This window comes from Gymnoscopelus braueri (assembly GCF_963280865.1).
Source record: "Gymnoscopelus braueri genome assembly, chromosome: 1".
NCBI classification, from domain to species: domain Eukaryota; kingdom Metazoa; phylum Chordata; class Actinopteri; order Myctophiformes; family Myctophidae; genus Gymnoscopelus; species Gymnoscopelus braueri.
In genome coordinates, this window is record NC_137603.1 from 32,376,759 (window position 1) to 32,395,256 (window position 18,498).

General features: G+C 38.7%; 2 protein-coding genes across 2 annotated transcripts; one reads left to right on the forward strand and one right to left on the reverse strand.

Moving 5' to 3' along the window:
* The first annotated feature begins 1,682 nt into the window (after positions 1 to 1,682).
* LOC308082514 (uncharacterized protein) lies at positions 1,683 to 7,070 on the forward strand. The gene is made up of 6 exons (XM_080424306.1): positions 1,683 to 1,766; positions 2,806 to 2,884; positions 3,100 to 3,176; positions 3,391 to 3,671; positions 4,197 to 4,457; positions 4,746 to 7,070. Exons 4-6 carry the CDS (start codon positions 3,395 to 3,397, stop codon positions 5,777 to 5,779), a joined length of 1,572 nt encoding a protein of 523 aa, XP_080280432.1. The 5' UTR covers positions 1,683 to 1,766; positions 2,806 to 2,884; positions 3,100 to 3,176; positions 3,391 to 3,394; the 3' UTR covers positions 5,780 to 7,070.
* Positions 7,071 to 10,895: 3,825 nt separating this feature from the next.
* LOC308098602 (uncharacterized protein) lies at positions 10,896 to 16,846 on the reverse strand. The gene is made up of 8 exons (XM_080447012.1): positions 16,752 to 16,846; positions 15,635 to 15,713; positions 15,343 to 15,419; positions 14,876 to 15,026; positions 13,371 to 13,486; positions 13,001 to 13,079; positions 12,804 to 12,912; positions 10,896 to 11,871 (listed from the first exon to the last, which is right to left on the reverse strand). The coding sequence occupies exons 4-8, from the start codon at positions 14,975 to 14,977 to the stop codon at positions 10,919 to 10,921; spliced, it is 1,359 nt and encodes a 452-aa protein (XP_080303138.1). The 5' UTR covers positions 14,978 to 15,026; positions 15,343 to 15,419; positions 15,635 to 15,713; positions 16,752 to 16,846; the 3' UTR covers positions 10,896 to 10,918.
* Between the last annotated feature and the right edge of the window lie 1,652 nt (positions 16,847 to 18,498).

The window sequence follows — 18,498 nt, forward strand, 5'->3', positions numbered from 1 at the left end:
GCATGCATTGGTCTTTTTACAAACTACAGGGCTCATTATAACAACATACTTTTAACATCACCTTGTGTTGTGCTTTATTAATGTTTGTGGAGGTGCTGTTATAGTAAACAGAGAGTAGGTGCACTACCTCATGATAACATTAGGTGTCACTACAGCATCACCAATGAATGTATTAATGCAAACAATAAGATCCTCAAAACTAATGCAAAACTAGAGGCTTAACGTTGTTGTTAAATAATTGTTAAATTGTGATATTATCACAATATTGTAAAAATTGTGATAAATCACAATTGAAAAAGTTGATATTTTATATTTGATCAAGTATCAAACATATCAGACAGACAGTCTGCATTTCCCCAAAAGATGCATGCATTTAAATCAGTCTAACCAGAAGCAGGGATATAACATATCCCCAACATAAACATGAATTAATCTACTATGCAGATGCATGTTGGTTACATGTCCACATGTGTTAGGTATACACATACCATTTTGTTTCGATGGATGCTTGACGTTTACCTGGAATCCATGTGTGGCAGTTAATTGATTTCTTTGCACTCTATTTACTTGACCGTGTATTAGGTTACTAGGGTTCATGCAACTTACTGAAGTTGCATGAACTGGATATTGAACATTTTGTTGTGGATTATCTGAATATACAGTCAGAGAACATAACACACATAAACCACAGAGTCTGATCTGAATTAAGAGAATACAATTACATTATTACAATAAGGACACAGAAACGTACATGGAACAATGGTAAAACTAAACCCTCAAATATATCACCCTCCGTCTCAGATCTGTCTCTGATACACTACCGGTACTCTCATACAAAACATACCCATGTGATCACTCACAAACTATTTCTGCACTGCTAAATCACAGAAAACAGATGACAGAAACAACTGTTCACTACAGGTTAAAGGACACAACAAAACCACTCTCAGAATGACACCACACAGAAACACACTAATTAACTTCAGAAATAATATTAAAGTACAAATGATAATTCAATTCACAAACATTCAGCTATTGGATTTAATCAATCATTTCTGTAACGATCTGCTAAAGCCTGGATAGTATTTGTAAATTGGTATTGATAATACAACCAGATTCCACTCAATAAGTACAGTACACTCAGGTAGCAGTTGATGCAGAGGACTTCTCTCATCATCTTTTGTATTGATAATGATGATGTTTAAAGAGAACATGTCTTTCACAAGCACCGCAGCTTGAATTGTTTACAGTACATGATGTTCCTGAGGGAAAAGAAGTGTAAATAAAATCTCACGCATAAATAAGTTGATCACACGGTGCGGCCCCTTGGCATGAACACACACTTAAGGTGTTGGACCCCAAGGTGGTGACTGGATATTACTGTCTGTCTGTCTGTCTGTCTAAAATACACACCAGCACAATGTCAATACAATATTCACGTATTGGATCTATTGGTGCCATACCACCGTGTGTCCAACAGCATTTGTTTTAATATTCAGAAACATTGTTTAATTTTCAAGGAAACCGTTACTCTAGTGTTTATCATCACAATAGGACCGTGCAGTTTGAGTAACAGCTGTGTCCATGATGGGCCATTAACCTTCTGAACAGGAATTGCAAGTGATCAGGCTATCATCCCAATAGGCTCAATTCACGTGACGTCAGTTCACTTCCGGGTTTAGTGTTAGTGGTGATGTACTGGGATTTCTCCGTCAGGCTAAACAGTGTGTCTCCAGAACAAAGCCAGCAACTATTCGTGTTTTATGGTAAAGTAAATTCTACTACTGTTTTCTGTTTTATCATCTTGTTTTCTTGAAAGAACTATCGTTTTTTTACATTTTAAAATTCGGAAATTGCCTTAGATTGGGTTGAGAATGTATGCTAGCAATGCTAATAATATTAGCCCTGCTGTCTGCCTGCCTGTGTAACACTTTTTTTTATTATTTTCTTTTTTTATAAATGATGAAGTGGCGATGCCAGGGTGTAGGTTTTGTTTTAAAACTACAATGTATTTGTAATCAGATATAACATTAGTGTATATCCATTATAACCCAGTGTGTTATCCTTTGTATCTCACTGTGTGTGTACATATAGCTATAACCAAATGAACCCGACGTATTTTCAGTGGTGGAAAGTAACTAAGTACATCTACCCAAGTACTGCACTTAAGTACAATTTGTAGGTACTTTTACTTTACTGGAGTATTTCCAATATTCATTACTTTTACTTATACTCCACTACATCTCAGAGGCAAATATTGTACTTTTACTCCACTGAAATTATTTGAAAACTTTATTAACTAGTTACTTTGCAGATTTTGATGATTATTACAAAACATACATTAACCACATTCCTACTTCTACAAGCTTGTGAGCTTGTAGATCTGCTATGGGACATTCTGCATAATGAGTATACTTTCTACTTTTGGTACTTTTTAAGTACATTTTGATACCAATACTGTACTTTTACTCAAGTGCATTTTGAATTCCAGACTTTTACTTGTAACAGTGTTTCTACATTGCAGTATTGATACTTTTCCACCACTGCGTGTTTGAACATCCCTGTGAAATAAGAGATGATTAGGAAATAACCTGATTTCATGTTTACATGCAGATCTGAAAAGTTGAATGATAGACAAGTAAAGTATTTTATCAGGCGACACTATGGAAATGATATTGCATGATTTCAAAGCCTAGCTCTCATGAAATAATTTGTGAAGTTGCCAGAGCAGGTATGCTCAGCTAAGGTTTTCGTTGTACACCTGCAACAACTGATTATTTACAACTGATTACTCCTTCCTTCAAGGTACTGGGCAGGACTGCATGACAGTGGTGTGTCCTCCTCCCTGAGCCAAGACAAGGTTTAACCTACCTCAACTATACAGGTATATGAATTCTTTGATTAACTGATAGAATGATAGACAAGTCAGATATTTTTTGAGGCGACACTATGGAAATGATATTGCATGATTTCATAGCCTAGCTTTCATGAAATAATAATTTGTGAAGTTGCCAGAGCACCTATGGTCAGCTCAGCTAAGGTTTCCGTTGTACACCTGCAACAACTGATTATTTACAACTGATTACTCCTTCCTTCAAGGCACCGGGCAGGACTGCATGGCAGTCGTGTCGTCCTCCCTGAGCCAAGTCTGAACTTGACCTACCTCAACTATACTGGTATATGAATTCTTTGATTAACCACTAATAAGGTACATGAATCCTCAGTGGATACTGGATATTGATTATTGTTTATCATGTATTGTGTGTGTGTAACACATTTAGGCAACTTTTTTTTAGCATTTGCTTTTTATTGCAATATATACTTGACATATATCAATGCTAACATTACCTTAGAGATAAATCATTGTTGCCCTTTTCTCTCTCTCAACAGCAGTATGTCACACCACTGTAGTGTTCCTCACTGCGCTAACAACAAACGCAAATCCCCCCATATGAGCTTCCACGAGTTCCCTGTGGATAAAACACTACGTGCAAAATGGGTGATTGCGATCAAGCGAGATGAGGGACCAACATTTAAAATAGCTCGTGGGAGCACCTTTGTGTGTAGTGAACACTTCGATCCTGGGGATCTAAAGAAGTCCACCAAAATCAACGGACGCACTCACATTAAACCAGGAGCAGTGCCTTCTAGATTCCACTGGAATGAATGGGGTAATTAACACACGACAATGTTAAACCTATTAGTCATTTACAACAAAGTTCACATTGACTTATGTTAAAGTTAGGTTAAGTGATATTGCTTTGTTAAAATAGGTGTTAACTAGCTGATATTAGGTGTTTGTTCAGTAAAAGGGGTCTCCCTGTCTCTCCAGCTATTTATTAAACAGAAAATGCATTTTCAGATAAGGCTACCGATTTTATCCAATGGAACTGGAACACTATAACATTTAAGCTAATAAATGGGTACTCTCTCCTGAAATGTGCAACCTACCTGCTAATGTATTTTCTGTTTATTCAAGAGCTGGAGAGACCAGGAGACCCCTGTTACTAAGCACTCTATAGCAATGAGTAGGCTACTATGAGAATTTAGAGCTTTAACCGTTTCACCAAAAAAAACATTTAGTTTTAACCAAAAAAATATCACTTACCCTATGATATTTGTGATATCTTTTGGGTGTGACAAATTATTACCTAAAATCATCACAATAAAGTGTCAAAATTTTTTTACACTTCTAGGGAAAGGTTCACAACCTCGGGTGCCAGTTTTCCAGCGAGCACACAAGCGTCTGTGTGCTGCTGCAGAGATGTCTGTCCCAGGGAACAGCACAGCCTGCAGAGGTCAAGGAGCCGTCCAGAGGACAGAGGACAATACAGAAGACAGGGGACAGTTCAGCGGTCAGAGGACAGAGGACAGTGGGCAGGGGACAGTACAGAGGAGGCAAGGCACTCCAGGTGCATTGGCCAAAGATCATGATTATGACTGTCGGCCATCTCCTGGTTAGTATTACAAAACATACTATGTAAAAAACATTTTGTCTTACAGAAAAGATACATGGCAGTTAGTTAATAATATTGTAAAAAAGGATTGAATCATTGAATATTTCGGTCAAGGCATTTGAGGAAGGTCCTTGACCGAACAGTTATTGCAGGTGATTTATGTTTAATGTCTGCTCCACCAATACACCTGTCCCTGAGCTGAAAAGTAGGCGTGCTAAAGACTTAGTGTATTAGATTGTAAAATGTATAGATGGATTAGTGATATGTATGCTTTTTCTTCCTCTTAAGGTAAACTGGACACTGCCTCTGGAAGAATCCGGGAGTTGGAGCTTAAAGTGTTACTCCTGGAAATGGAACTCGGTCAGCTGAAAGTTGATGTGCAGCAGCCGGTGATTTTCCAGTATTGTGTCACAGATAATGACTTCCGTTATTACACCAGATTCAGCTCAAAGGATGTTTTTATGGTGTTTTGGGAGTCAATTAAGCCCTCTGCTTCAAAACTTGTCTACTGGTCCAAGGCACAGCGAACAACACAAGATGAACCTACCTGTAGCCCTCATCGCAAGCTCCCACTCATTGATGAGTTCTTCATGTTTCTCTGTCGTGTTGCAGCTGGGCTTCATGAGAGAACATTGGCCTCCATATTTAAGGTCAGCCAGTCTACAGTTAGTCGCATCATCTTAACGTGGACTAGCTACCTTTTTCTGGTTCTTGGCTCACTACCGTTGTGGATGACAAGAGAGCAAGTGCAATCTACAATGCCTGACAAGTTCCAGCTCTACTGCCCTCAAGTCAGAGTCATAATAGACTGCACAGAGATACGCTGTGAAACCGCATCCTCCCTCTCACTTCAATCAGAAACCTTTTCCAGCTACAAAAACCACACCACCTTTAAAGGGCTGATTGGAATCTCCCCATGTGGGGTAGTCACATTTGTGTCAAAACTGTACACTGGCTCCATTTCTGACATAGAAATAACCAAGAAATCACAGCTGTTACGGTTACTTCAGCCCGGAGATGGAGTAATGGCTGACAAAGGTTTCTTGATAGAGAAGATGCTGTCCGACGTGGGGGCTACTCTCATTATCCCTCCAATGAAGAGATCAGCTCAGCTCAGCACAGAGGACACTCATAAGACCCAGGCTATCGCCCGTCTGAGAATTTTGGTAGAGAGGGCCATACGCAGAGTGAAGGAATACCATGTTTGGGATGGACTCGTTCCTCTGTCTATGACCGGTTCAGTCAACCAGCTGTGGAGCATCTGTTGCATCTTGTCTAACTATCAGGGGCCTCTGGATATCAAAGGGGACAAACCAGTCTGAAGTCACCTTTCCCCCAAGCTAAGTCACTACAGACTGAGCTACTGCCACCCTTTAAGACCTGAGGCCGATTCTACTAGATACTACTAGATTATCCATACCAATGTCTAATATGCTCCCATTGTATGGCACACTATATTTCAACATCTGTAGTGAAATAATCGGGTCCTTGTCTCCTAGCTCCTTATCACCCCTCTCTTGTTTTGCTTTTCTTAATGTTGCCAGGTTTGGTAGGTGGCTAGGCTCTGGGTCACCAACATCCATTGTTTTGAGAGCCTCAGCAGCTCTCCATACATGTGGCTGTTTTCGACCTTCACAGAGTTCCTGGGACACTTTTTCTCTCAGATGGCCAGACAGCTTGCGCTTCGATTTTCCAGCTTCGATTTTCCAGTGTGGAGACTCTCATCAATATTATGCATCATGCATGTGAATGACACTGGCTTGTCAATCTATATGTTGTCACTGGTAATTGACAGTTTTGCATCACACTCAGTACAGTGCCCTATGATGTCAACGTACTTTGAGGTGGAATTTGGATAGACCTTTGCCCTCTTAAAACTCAAAGTACATGAAGTTTTATTTTTTCTCCATATCTCCTCATTCAGGAGATGAGCCCAAGTGCCACGTTTTAAGACAGTGTATTCTCTTTCACTAGAGTTTGTCAACTTATTATTGTATCTGACCTTCTCATGCCACATTTCTGTCCATCGTTCATAAGGTATTGTGAGTTCAAAGTTCAGGTCATAGATCTTCTCCTTGCACTGCAGTGAGGGAACAAATTCAACTTCATCAGGGCTTTCATCGGGGCTGTCACCATGTTCATAGATTTCTTGTGTGTCACCGGTTTGAAATCCTATTAGTTGCAATACATTGTGTCTGTTTAGCTTTACAAAGGTGTAGAGGCTCTTTGGTGTCATCTTGCTTCCAAGTTGCTGACTTAATTCTGTCCACACATGTTCAGTTGGCACTGCTATACACTCGCCCTTGAGGACTTCTTCTCTTGCAGCAATGATGACTTTTAGAATGTCATCCTTGTTGCAAGCAGGCACCCTTCCTGGCATCTGAACAAAACAAGAATAGTCAGTTACCACTGATGTAATTACTTCTAGATTTTCTTTTTGGTGAGTATTATGATGACGATGGCATCGTCTCCATCAACTAACAGGACATACTGTATTTTAATTCTGTTTGATGTATACATATTGTTGTTCCCATACAAAACTATTATGCATTATGTATAACAGAACTGCATTCAAAATTTGTTTGTGTTTTGTTGTGTGAATTTTGTGTTGAAAACCCCCAAATCAGTTAAATGTAATGTCAAAAACTAATAAATAACATATTTGCTATTCCATTCACTTGTACATACCTTGAAATCAGTTCCTTCTTTTCCAAAAATTGGCATCTGATAGAAACAAGAATGTTTTGTCAGTATTATAATGATATTGGTTTAGTTTCCATCAACTTGCAGGACTTATAAACTACTTAATGTACATGTAATTATGGGAAACAGAACTGCCTTAAACTTAAATCTGTTTAATGAAAACTTTAATTAAATCAATATATTGTTAAAAATATGCTTTTTTTGGCAATTCAACAATTCAATTCAATAGTACTACTTACCTATAGTATGATTCATGAACACAGGGTTCCCAAGATGCATCAGCAGAGGTGAGGTGCATTGTGCAATGATTTTATTTCGCCTGTAGGTGTCACTATTTCAAGTTTGCATTAATGTCCCATTCACACCAAGCACTAGCCTATATAAGATTGTTTTTTATTATTTCACATGTAGGCTATTTATTTTGTTTTATTGGAATATTTTGATTACAGCATTGGTATTATTTTAGTTGAGCTGTGTTCTTAGTCCATGAGCCAGAGCCCCAAAATTGAGCCATGATTATCAATGGTGGGCAAAGCTAGGTATTTTTTAACTTGGTTTACATTTCTACTTCACAATTTTGCATGATAACCATTGCAGACTAGAAGCTTAGTGGTAGTGACCATGCATTGAATATGTGGACCCCTATATTATCACACGCAAATTGTTACAACCAATATATGACCAACTTTTGAGCCATTATTGTGTAGAGACCTATGAAAACCTATGATTTTCCAATCAATTCAAGTATGGGGAATTGATTGGAAAGGTTATTTTACTTATTCAATACTTCCATATGCTTAAATGGCTTTTTAATGGAATATTTTGCACACAAATCGAATAATTTGAAAATAAGTCTAATATCCCCAATTTGAGTATGTGCCGAGAATATTGACCTAATAAACAATTTAAAGGAGTAGTTCACCCACAAAATTACTTATTTTCTATCAATTACACACCCCATGGAGCCTTGAATTCATGATTATTTCTTTTTTTGTCCCATTCCTAAGCCAATTATTTGATGACCGGGTGTATTTCCGGTAGGAGACACAAAGAGTCTACTTTGTGTCTCCTACCAAATACATTATCCTCTTTCCGCCGGTAATCAAATAATTGGCGGGGGAAAAAATCCAAGAATTAAAGGCTTCATGGGGTGTGCAATTGATAAAAACTAAGTATTTTTTTGGGTGAACTACTCCTTAAATATAGGTATGGTTTTGCCCACTCATTTGATAATGAAATCTTGTCTTATGACCTGAACTTGGACAGATGGACAGAAATGTGGCATGAGAAAGTCACATACAATAATAAGTTGTCACACTCAAGTGAAAGAGAATACATGTCTTAAAATGTGGCAGATAGGCTCATGTCCTGAGGAGATATGGGGAAAAGTTAAATCTTCATGTACATTGAGTTTCAAGACGGCAAAAGTGTATCCAAATGACACCACAAAGTATGTTGACATCATAGGACACTGTACTGAGTGTGATGCAAAACTGTGAATTACCAGTGACAACATCCCTGAGATTGACAAGACAGCGTCTTATACATGCATAATCAATAATATTGATGAGTCTCTCCACAATGGAAAATCTTAGCACAAGTTGTCATTTGAGAGCAAAAGCGTCCCAGGAACTCTGTGAAGGTCGAAAACAGACACATATGGAGAGCTGCTGAGGCTCTCAAAACCATGCATGCTGGTGACCCAGGGCCTAGCCACCTACCCAACCTGGCCTCATTGAGAAAAGCTGTCAACTCGTGTCACAAAAGTACCTGACAAAACAAAAATACAACCAAATGTTGTGTTGTTCTCACAGGACAGATAGTTAAAAGCCAGACAATCAGAGCAAAATTTGCCATTACATGATTTTCTGAAGCCTTTTGTTTAGCAAACTTTATTTCTGCAAGGAAACTGCACCATTAAATTATTTTGAACTGCATATTTTTGATTTCCAATCAATTTCAATTGTCAATTTCCAAATCAATTTCTTAATAAATGTCATCTCTTAAAGGCAAAACTGTTCTCTTTTCACTTTAATAGGCCTTAACTACCAGCATATACTGTATGTTAAAATGCAGATTTTTGGGCGGTGAAACCGCCCCTATATGTGAGGTTTGGACATTCGACACCCATTGCACCCCCCCAACCCTGCGCTGTGATTGGCCACCAGTGTACCCCCCTAACCCTGCACCGTGATTGGCCAATCACAGTCTATTCAGGACTGTGATTGGCTAGTGAAACATGACACATGTGCATAGCCCTATAAATAGGACTATGCACTTTAAAAAAAAAACATTTGTGGGGTTTTTTTTTAAGTTAGGGGTGTACAATGGTTGGTCCACAATATTACTTTTCTTTAAGTGAACTTCCATCACTGTGATGACCACTGTGACCACACCGCCCACTTCACACTGGGTGTGATTTTTTTTCTTTGAATACATTTTTGAAACAGTATCTTTGATATGAAAACGATACATGAAATGTCTTAGGGTTGAAATGGGTATGACTTCCATTCGTATAACTTATTTCAACAGCCTGTTATGAACCAGCAATGCACTCTGACACATTGTGACAAACAGCCCCATCATAGAATCATCATCTTATTCATCAAGGCCTTTGTAGCCTATTTATTTTATTTTTTTCACACACTGTGAAGATTCCAAATGCCATACAGGTACACATACCTGTGTGATTTTCTATATGAAAGAATATAGAAAAAACAGATAAGACGAGTGGTTTAAAGTAACTAAGTACATTTACTCAAGTACTGTACTTAAGTACAATTGAGGTATTTTTACTTTCTTCAGTATTTCCAATTTTCATTACTTTTACTTCTACTCCACTACATCTCAGAGGCAAATATTTTTACTTCACTACAGTACATCATTTGACAGCTTTAGTTACTGGTTACTTTTCAGATTTAGATTATCACAAAACATACTGTATACAACTTGAAATGGGACATTCTGCATAATGGGTCCTTTTACTTTGGGTACATTTTGATGCCAATACTTTTGTACTTTTACTCAAGTACATTTTGAATACCAGACTTTTACTTGTAACGGAGTATATCTACATTGTGGTATTGATACTGGATAAGACCATGTGTATCATAGTAGCTAATTATATCAAACAAAGACATTTAGCCTTTACATAAAATAAACTCTGATAAATAAAAAGAAGTTCTAGGCCTTAATGCATCCAGAAACTAATATTACTTACTTTTTAATGGATGCACACTGGCAACAGGTGCAATGAAATCACTAATGAACTGAATGAAGCATGGAGAATGACGTCACTCATTAAATACCTCCTTTTAAATGTAAATAAATATTTATAAAAAATTAAAAAAATAGCACAATTGTTATACATAATGAGCACTAAAGAATGAGAACATTTTGGTCAATTTGGAGCCAAAAAGTGTGGGGTGCAACGCTCAGCAATGCTTATAACCATATAAATATTGATATAAAAAAAATAAAAAAAGCACAATTGTTAATTTCAACGGCACAAATTAGAGCTCAATTAGCACTAAAGAATGAGACAATTTTTGGTCAATTTGGAGGCAAACAGTGTGGGGTGCAACTCTCAGCAAAGCTTATAACCATACAAATAGGGGTGGAGGATTTTAAATACTAGAAAGAAGATGCAGAGGACAGTGTGATGAGGCAGATGATTCTCTGTGGCTACCCCTGAAGGGAAGAGCCGAACGGAAAAGTAGAAGAGAGAAACGCAGGTAAAGTAAGAAACTTGAGTACATTTACTTAGGTTTACAGGTTAAGAACACATCCATGTACACATTATAATAGAACTCATCAAGTTTCTGTCGCATTGACTGGATAATCTCCTCATCCCTATAAATCCTTTCAATTGTGTATTCAGTGTGAGTATCTGTGACAAAATCACACCACTGAAGACCACTTAAGGCTAGTTGACCTTGAACCTGATAATAATATTTGTGGTTCTTTTTAAGGTAGGCCTTGCCTTGTACTGTGTTCAGGTGTTTAACTTGTGCCTTGCATTCAACATCACAACTCTTTACCTCAGCCAGCCCAAATGGTGGTGTTACTTTTGGGTCATAGACCTTAGCATCAGGGCTAGCTCCAAGGTGAGGTGCGTCAGGGTGGATTATGATCCCACACTGTGTCACAGATACATCACGAAAGTCTGCATATTGCCTCAGTATCTCAGGTTCCAGATCCAGTCCTCTTTTCATGGCCGCTGTCTGTGGAGTTCCTTTTAGAATGCGGGCTGCCAAGGCTTTCGCGGACGACTCCCCACGAACATGGCATATTTCCCGGAATCTGCTGGCTGTAAGTCTAGGCTTGCGTACCTCGGTCCACAGCTTGCATTCGGACTGCTGGCGGGTTTCTGTTTCAATAGAAGCAGACACCTCCCTTGACACCTGTAAGCTGTCCAAGTGGCATTGTTGCTTGTAGCTGGGCTGAAAAGCTGTTGAAGATGTACAGGTATAGGCGTAACCATCTACAGGCAACAGAGGGAACTCTGGGCCACCAGGATGTTTAATAATGTCTCTGCTTACTTCGGGAGGGCACTGATAAGACAGAACAGACCCAAATGGCACTGGGCCAAATTTTGAATCGACCATCTGAAGGTCCTTAAGCCCATGGAGCAGTTTACAAATGCCGGGTTGTGGACGCCGGTCTTTTAATTTATCCCCGCTCGCCAAGACATCTGTATCTGGAAGTGGCCCTGACAGAAAAAAGGGAGAGAGGTCAAATTTAGATTTATCATAATATTATGACACCTGCTCTTTTACACTAAAGCTAGGCTGCCCCAACGCTCCTGATTTCGTGTATAGAGGGGCATAGATGTATAGAGCCGGAGAGAGATTGCGCCTGATCCCATTGGTTCACCGATCTGTCCGTCAACCCCCGCCCCGTTAACACAACATTACGAGTGACGCCCACTGCACTCTGGTTGGTTGGGGAAATGAACACTTCCTCATACTGGGCAGAGTGTAGAAAAGAGACTAACGACACGCTTTGATCTCGCCGCAAAGCGGGCTCCTATGGGCTATAGTTCCAAACATTGGAACTATCTCATTGAGATAGACAGAGCACTTCCGCATTCCATTCTTACAATGGGAGTCGACGCTAGTGTCAGAACTCTCTTTATGGCTCTGATACCGGGTAAACCGACGCGATGGTCCAGGCTTAAAAAGTCTGGAGATCGAGGCTACACTAAAGCAGACACCTACACTTATAAGTTATCACCTCCCTGTACATGTTTGTAATGAAAACTGCCAAAGGAGGAAACAAAACGTGCACAATTCAGTCCAATACACTTTTCCTTTATTTTTACCAGGTGCACGGTTCAACAGAAATCCATGTAAATAAAGAGAAAGGCCAGCACTCAAACAAGTCCTGAACTTTGTCATTATATATCATGGCACAGGCCTTGATATTATGACTAAAAAGTTCAGAAAGACTCGTTTGTGAGTGCTGGCCTTTCTTCTTCATTTACATGCAAACTGTCCCTGAAATATTGCATTTTATAAAAAAGGGTTCCGCCAAACCCTGGTACTAATAATAAATCATAAATTCCTAAAGAAAGGTATATTTAATGTATGTTAGAAATGCATTAGAATTATTGTACAGGTGGGAGCTCATTCTCATACTCACCAGCATATGCTCTGTACAGTGTGCACTTCACACCGGTCCTGACACTGTCTTTTGTCCTTCGCACTGGTTTCCGCACCTCCATGTCATTTGTCGCCTCTGGTGCAATACCCTATAATATAATAATGTTGAATAATGAATAGACAAGACAATACAAACGGTTGAACTTGTTCAACATCAAACAAAAATCCATATCTGACCTGTGTACGTGGCCGGTGCCAGTTTTGCAGGGAGCTGGTGCATGCCAGAGGCAATGGCACAGACTTGACTCCTAGGGTACTATACAGGTACATAACAGAAACGAAAAACAAGCACTCAGTACATTTTAGATACAACTTGCCAGGTGCACAGCTCAAAAAGACTCATAAAATGTGAAAAATAGCCAGCACCCCAAGGTCTTCTGCGTCAAGCCTTCCTCTGTGTGCTGGCATCCCAAAAAAATTTATATTGTTGAAACGTTTTTTCCCTATATTTATTCATTCATTCATGTCATATAATATTTCACTTTATGTGTAATGAACCTAGAATATATGAAAGTTTCACTTTTTTAATGAACTTTTTGGGACGTACCTGTAGTGTGCCGTTTGAAAAAGCAGTGCCACTATGTGGTTACATAGTGCCTTGCCCGCAGCGCAAGAGCATGACGTGCTTTCCAGTTCCACAGGAACCTTTTGCGAAAGTGTCACCTGTTAATAGGGAAATAACAATGAGTGTTGTTGCTGTGCACGTTACATTTACACATCAAAAGTTGAGTGTATACCGTATATAAGGGCCTTTCACACCAAGCACAAAAAAAAAGTTCAATCTCAAGTGGATGCCAGTGTCCACATCATAACTATAATAGACAATGGTGAACAATAGTTATCGTTATAGTTATATTGCTTGGTGTGAACAACCCTTAAACTTGAATATACAGTTTGTATCTTTTGTGGCTTTTTCTGCCTTTATTGATAGGTACAGTAGACTGACAGGAAATGGGGAGAGAGAGATGGGGAGTGACACGCAGCAAAGGTCGTCGGGATCGGGAGTCGAACCTGCGATACGCTGTCAGGCGGCATTAGCAGCCTACTGTAGGTGCCCAGACGGCTACGCCAGCTGTCTGGGCCCAATGAATATATTTGGATCTCACAGAATCTTTCTCAGTCTTTTATTTGTCCACCAAAAAAAAGACACTAATGTTTTTAAATATATGTCTTATATGTATGAAGTTGTTTTGGGGAGTTTAGCTACACAAATCATTGACAGACTGAGAAACACACTGAAGTACATGCAACATTGTGGGAACACTGCAAAGTCTCATCTGCAATCGCAGGAAACTGCAGGAAAAACATCTGCAAACGCAGGGAACTACATCTGCAGGAAAACCAACTGCAGGAAAACCATCTGCAGGAAAACCATCTGCAGGTTAACAATCTGAGAAACCTGTAGGTAGTGAGCTTCCTCATTTTTCTTCATTGACCGGTAACATCGTCCTCTCACCGCCACACCATGATCAACTACATTAGAGACTGTGTTCCATTGTTTGGGAAGAAGTGTGCAAGATTAACCAGGCATATTACTGACTTATATTTTATGATACATATTCTATAGACGATTCCACAGACACGTCATAACTGCAGTGTCGCGGAGCGGCAGCCGCTTGACACAGCAGTTATGACGGCCTGCAGACAGCGCGTCTGTGGATTCGTCTATAGCTCAGTGGTTTTCAAAGTGGGGTCGCCAGCAAAATTAATGAATATAGTATCAAAATCAGTTTAACCACTATAAAGCTCAGCGCCGTGAGCTTGTAGATCTGCTATCTTCAAATATGTACTTACAATCTTAAGAATTATTATGAAAAACTTTTACACAAATCTTCTCTTCTGCAGCGTCCCTGGCACAAAACCTATTCAGATGGGGGTCCACGGCTTAATATGTAGGCCTATACATTTCAGAACCACTACCCCAGTAGTATGGAAAGGTGTTAGTTTGCAGGTGGTGCTACAGTAACCTGATCAATAATATGGTATGCTATATGCAATGTTTTTATTTTGGAAAACAGAAAGACAACATAAAAAAAGACAAAAGCACTTTACCTTCAAAATCAAACAGGTACTGTTCGAAGTAGAACTTGTAGCCTTTTTCCTGTTTGGAACCTGGTGTATGGGAAAACTTGGCAACAAGTCGTTCAACATCATTGAACCTCATTTGCGGCAGATGTGATAGGGACTTGGTGAATTCCATAATCTGAAAAGAAATAGCAACAATAATGATCTGCATGGAAATGGTTTAGATTAAGATTTTGAGAACAATCTTTCCAGTGATACAATGGCAGCAATGGAAACAAGTCCTCTGGGCTTTTTTGTGTTATCCTTTTAGCTTCACTGTATAATCGTACCATTGTACCTTTTTCTAAATGTTAATAACGTAATCAATCAGGAGATTAAGAGTCAGTATGGTGAGTGACTATACATTTTTAGAAACATGATAAAAAATTATCGATATCCAGTATCCACTGAGGATTCATGTACCTTATTAGTGGTTAATCAAAGAATTCATATACCAGTATAGTTGAGGTAGGTCAAGTTCAGACTTGGCTCAGGGAGGACGACACGACTGCCATGCAGTCCTGCCCGGTGCCTTGAAGGAAGGAGTAATCAGTTGTAAATAATCAGTTGTTGCAGGTGTACAACGGAAACCTTAGCTGAGCTGACCATAGGTGCTCTGGCAACTTCACAAATTATTATTTCATGAAAGCTAGGCTATGAAATCATGCAATATCATTTCCATAGTGTCGCCTCAAAAAATATCTGACTTGTCTATCATTCTATCAGTTAATCAAACAATTCATATACCTGTATAGTTGAGGTAGGTTAAACCTTGTCTTGGCTCAGGGAGGAGGACACACCACTGTCATGCAGTCCTGCCCAGTACCTTGAAGGAAGGAGTAATCAGTTGTAAATAATCAGTTGTTGCAGGTGTACAACGAAAACCTTAGCTGAGCATACCTGCTCTGGCAACTTCACAAATTATTTCATGAGAGCTAGGCTTTGAAATCATGCAATATCATTTCCATAGTGTCGCCTGATAAAATACTTTACTTGTCTATCATTCAACTTTTCAGATCTGCATGTAAACATGAAATCAGGTTATTTCCTAATCATCTCTTATTTCACAGGGATGTTCAAACACGCAGTGGTGGAAAAGTATCAATACTGCAATGTAGAAACACTGTTACAAGTAAAAGTCTGGAATTCAAAATGCACTTGAGTAAAAGTACAGTATTGGTATCAAAATGTACTTAAAAAGTACCAAAAGTAGAAAGTATACTCATTATGCAGAATGTCCCATAGCAGATCTACAAGCTCACAAGCTTGTAGAAGTAGGAATGTGGTTAATGTATGTTTTGTAATAATCATCAAAATCTGCAAAGTAACTAGTTAATAAAGTTTTCAAATAATTTCAGTGGAGTAAAAGTACAATATTTGCCTCTGAGATGTAGTGGAGTATAAGTAAAAGTAATGAATATTGGAAATACTCCAGTAAAGTAAAAGTACCTACAAATTGTACTTAAGTGCAGTACTTGGGTAGATGTACTTAGTTACTTTCCACCACTGAAAATACGTCGGGTTCATTTGGTTATAGCTATATGTACACACACAGTGAGATACAAAGGATAACACACTGGGTTATAATGGATATACTAATGTTATATCTGATTACAAATACATTGTAGTTTTAAAACAAAACCTACACCCTGGCATCGCCACTTCATCATTTATAAAAAAAGAAAATAATAAAAAAAAAGTGTTACACAGGCAGGCAGACAGCAGGGCTAATATTATTAGCATTGCTAGCATACATTCTCAACCCAATCTAAGGCAATTTCCGAATTTTAAAATGTAAAAAAACGATAGTTCTTTCAAGAAAACAAGATGATAAAACAGAAAACAGTAGTAGAATTTACTTTACCATAAAACACGAATAGTTGCTGGCTTTGTTCTGGAGACACCCTGTTTAGCCTGACGGAGAAATCCCAGTACATCACCACTAACACTAAACCGGAAGTGAACCGGAAGTTGTCTGACGTCAGCGTGAATAGGGAGTATTTGCAGAGGAATTAGGAGAGAGACACAGAACAGGTTTTACCTACAGGTTTACTCAAGCACAGTGCTCAAGTACAGTGTTGTGGTACTTCAAAAAACAAACAACTGCCAGTAAAATAATGTAGGGGGGGCAGCTGGGGGGCCATCTAGATTCATTTCACAGGTTAATTGGCTGGCTTTGATAACAGATGTATGGATGGTCCTAAGATAGCACAGGTTCAGAGATGTATTCTGTCTTTATAGACAAACTAAAATCAATTATTGCTGAGAGAAACTGTTTGCGAGGGTACTGCAGTATGATGATGTCAATATATGAAATGTTTGATTTTTTTCAAAAGTAAATATGTAACTCTTGATAAAGGGGTAGGTTTAAAGGGATACGTTTACCATTATCTTTCTTTTATTGTTTATTCAGATTGTTTGACTCATCTTTGTATTCTAGCTTTTGTTTTGTATTTGATCTTTTACCGTTTTATTGTGATCTTTTATTGATGATGTTCAAAAAGAAAGCAGAAAGAAAGCATCAGCAGTTTGAACACTATGAATTGAGTACATAAGGACCCCGTTTTGAAACAAGCCATTAGGCTTTCATGGGCTTTTTAATCCTATTTAGTTGACCTTGTATTTATTAAACTGTACTGTCATGTGCTTTTTTCAGCAAACTTCTAAATAAAGTATTCAAATCAATCAATCAAAACGCTTTGGGAATTGGAGACTCCTAGTTGAACTAGTAGAGACACCAATGATTCCAAATATATGAATTTGATTATGTATGTAACTACAGACCACTGGTTCTCAAAGTGGTCCGATCTACAACGAACGTGGACAAATCTTCTGCGGGTCCCTGGCACAAAATCTTTTCAAATGGGGTCCGCTGACAAATACATGTTTGAGAACTTCTGCACTAGACAGCAGAGGTGGACAAAGCACACATTTAATGAACATCAAAACCGATAGGCCTCGCTTTTGACTTCCAGGGTGGCCGTCATTCCACTGATAATATTCATTGTGTTGACTGCTTGTACGGAGGTTCATTTGGAGGCACAGTGTTTGTTCACCACCGACCTTGACTGTGTCAAAGTTTGTCTCATTACCTCTTGACTCTCAAGCTACAGTATGTATTATTCATCTACTCATTAAAGTCTAACTTTAACAAGGGGGATGCATTTTTGTAAAAACATTCAGAATCACAGCGCTGCCTTTTTCGGATTCCGCATGTTAAAGTATATTAAGTAATTTGTCCGTCTATTTATTAACTGCTACTATATGTACTCTTACCGTGCGGTACATGAAAACTCCTGTTAGTCAGAGATGAACTTCAACCTGGTGTTTGCACTTTCTCCATTTACGGTCCGTACATCTATATAAACGCTCAGACTTCAAATTTAAAGAGCTTACTCCAGAGCTAAGTGTATTAATACGGCATCACAATAATTTTATTTTTAACTCCATTTATATGTTCACTATTAAAAAAAAAAGCACATGTACAAGCTACATACCGGTAAATATCAATTTGGGGGTCCTTGACATTAAAGAGTTTGAGAAGCACTACATTGGAACTGAACTGTAAATAAATAAAGAGCACCATAATTGAAGTAAATGTCTGTCCTTTA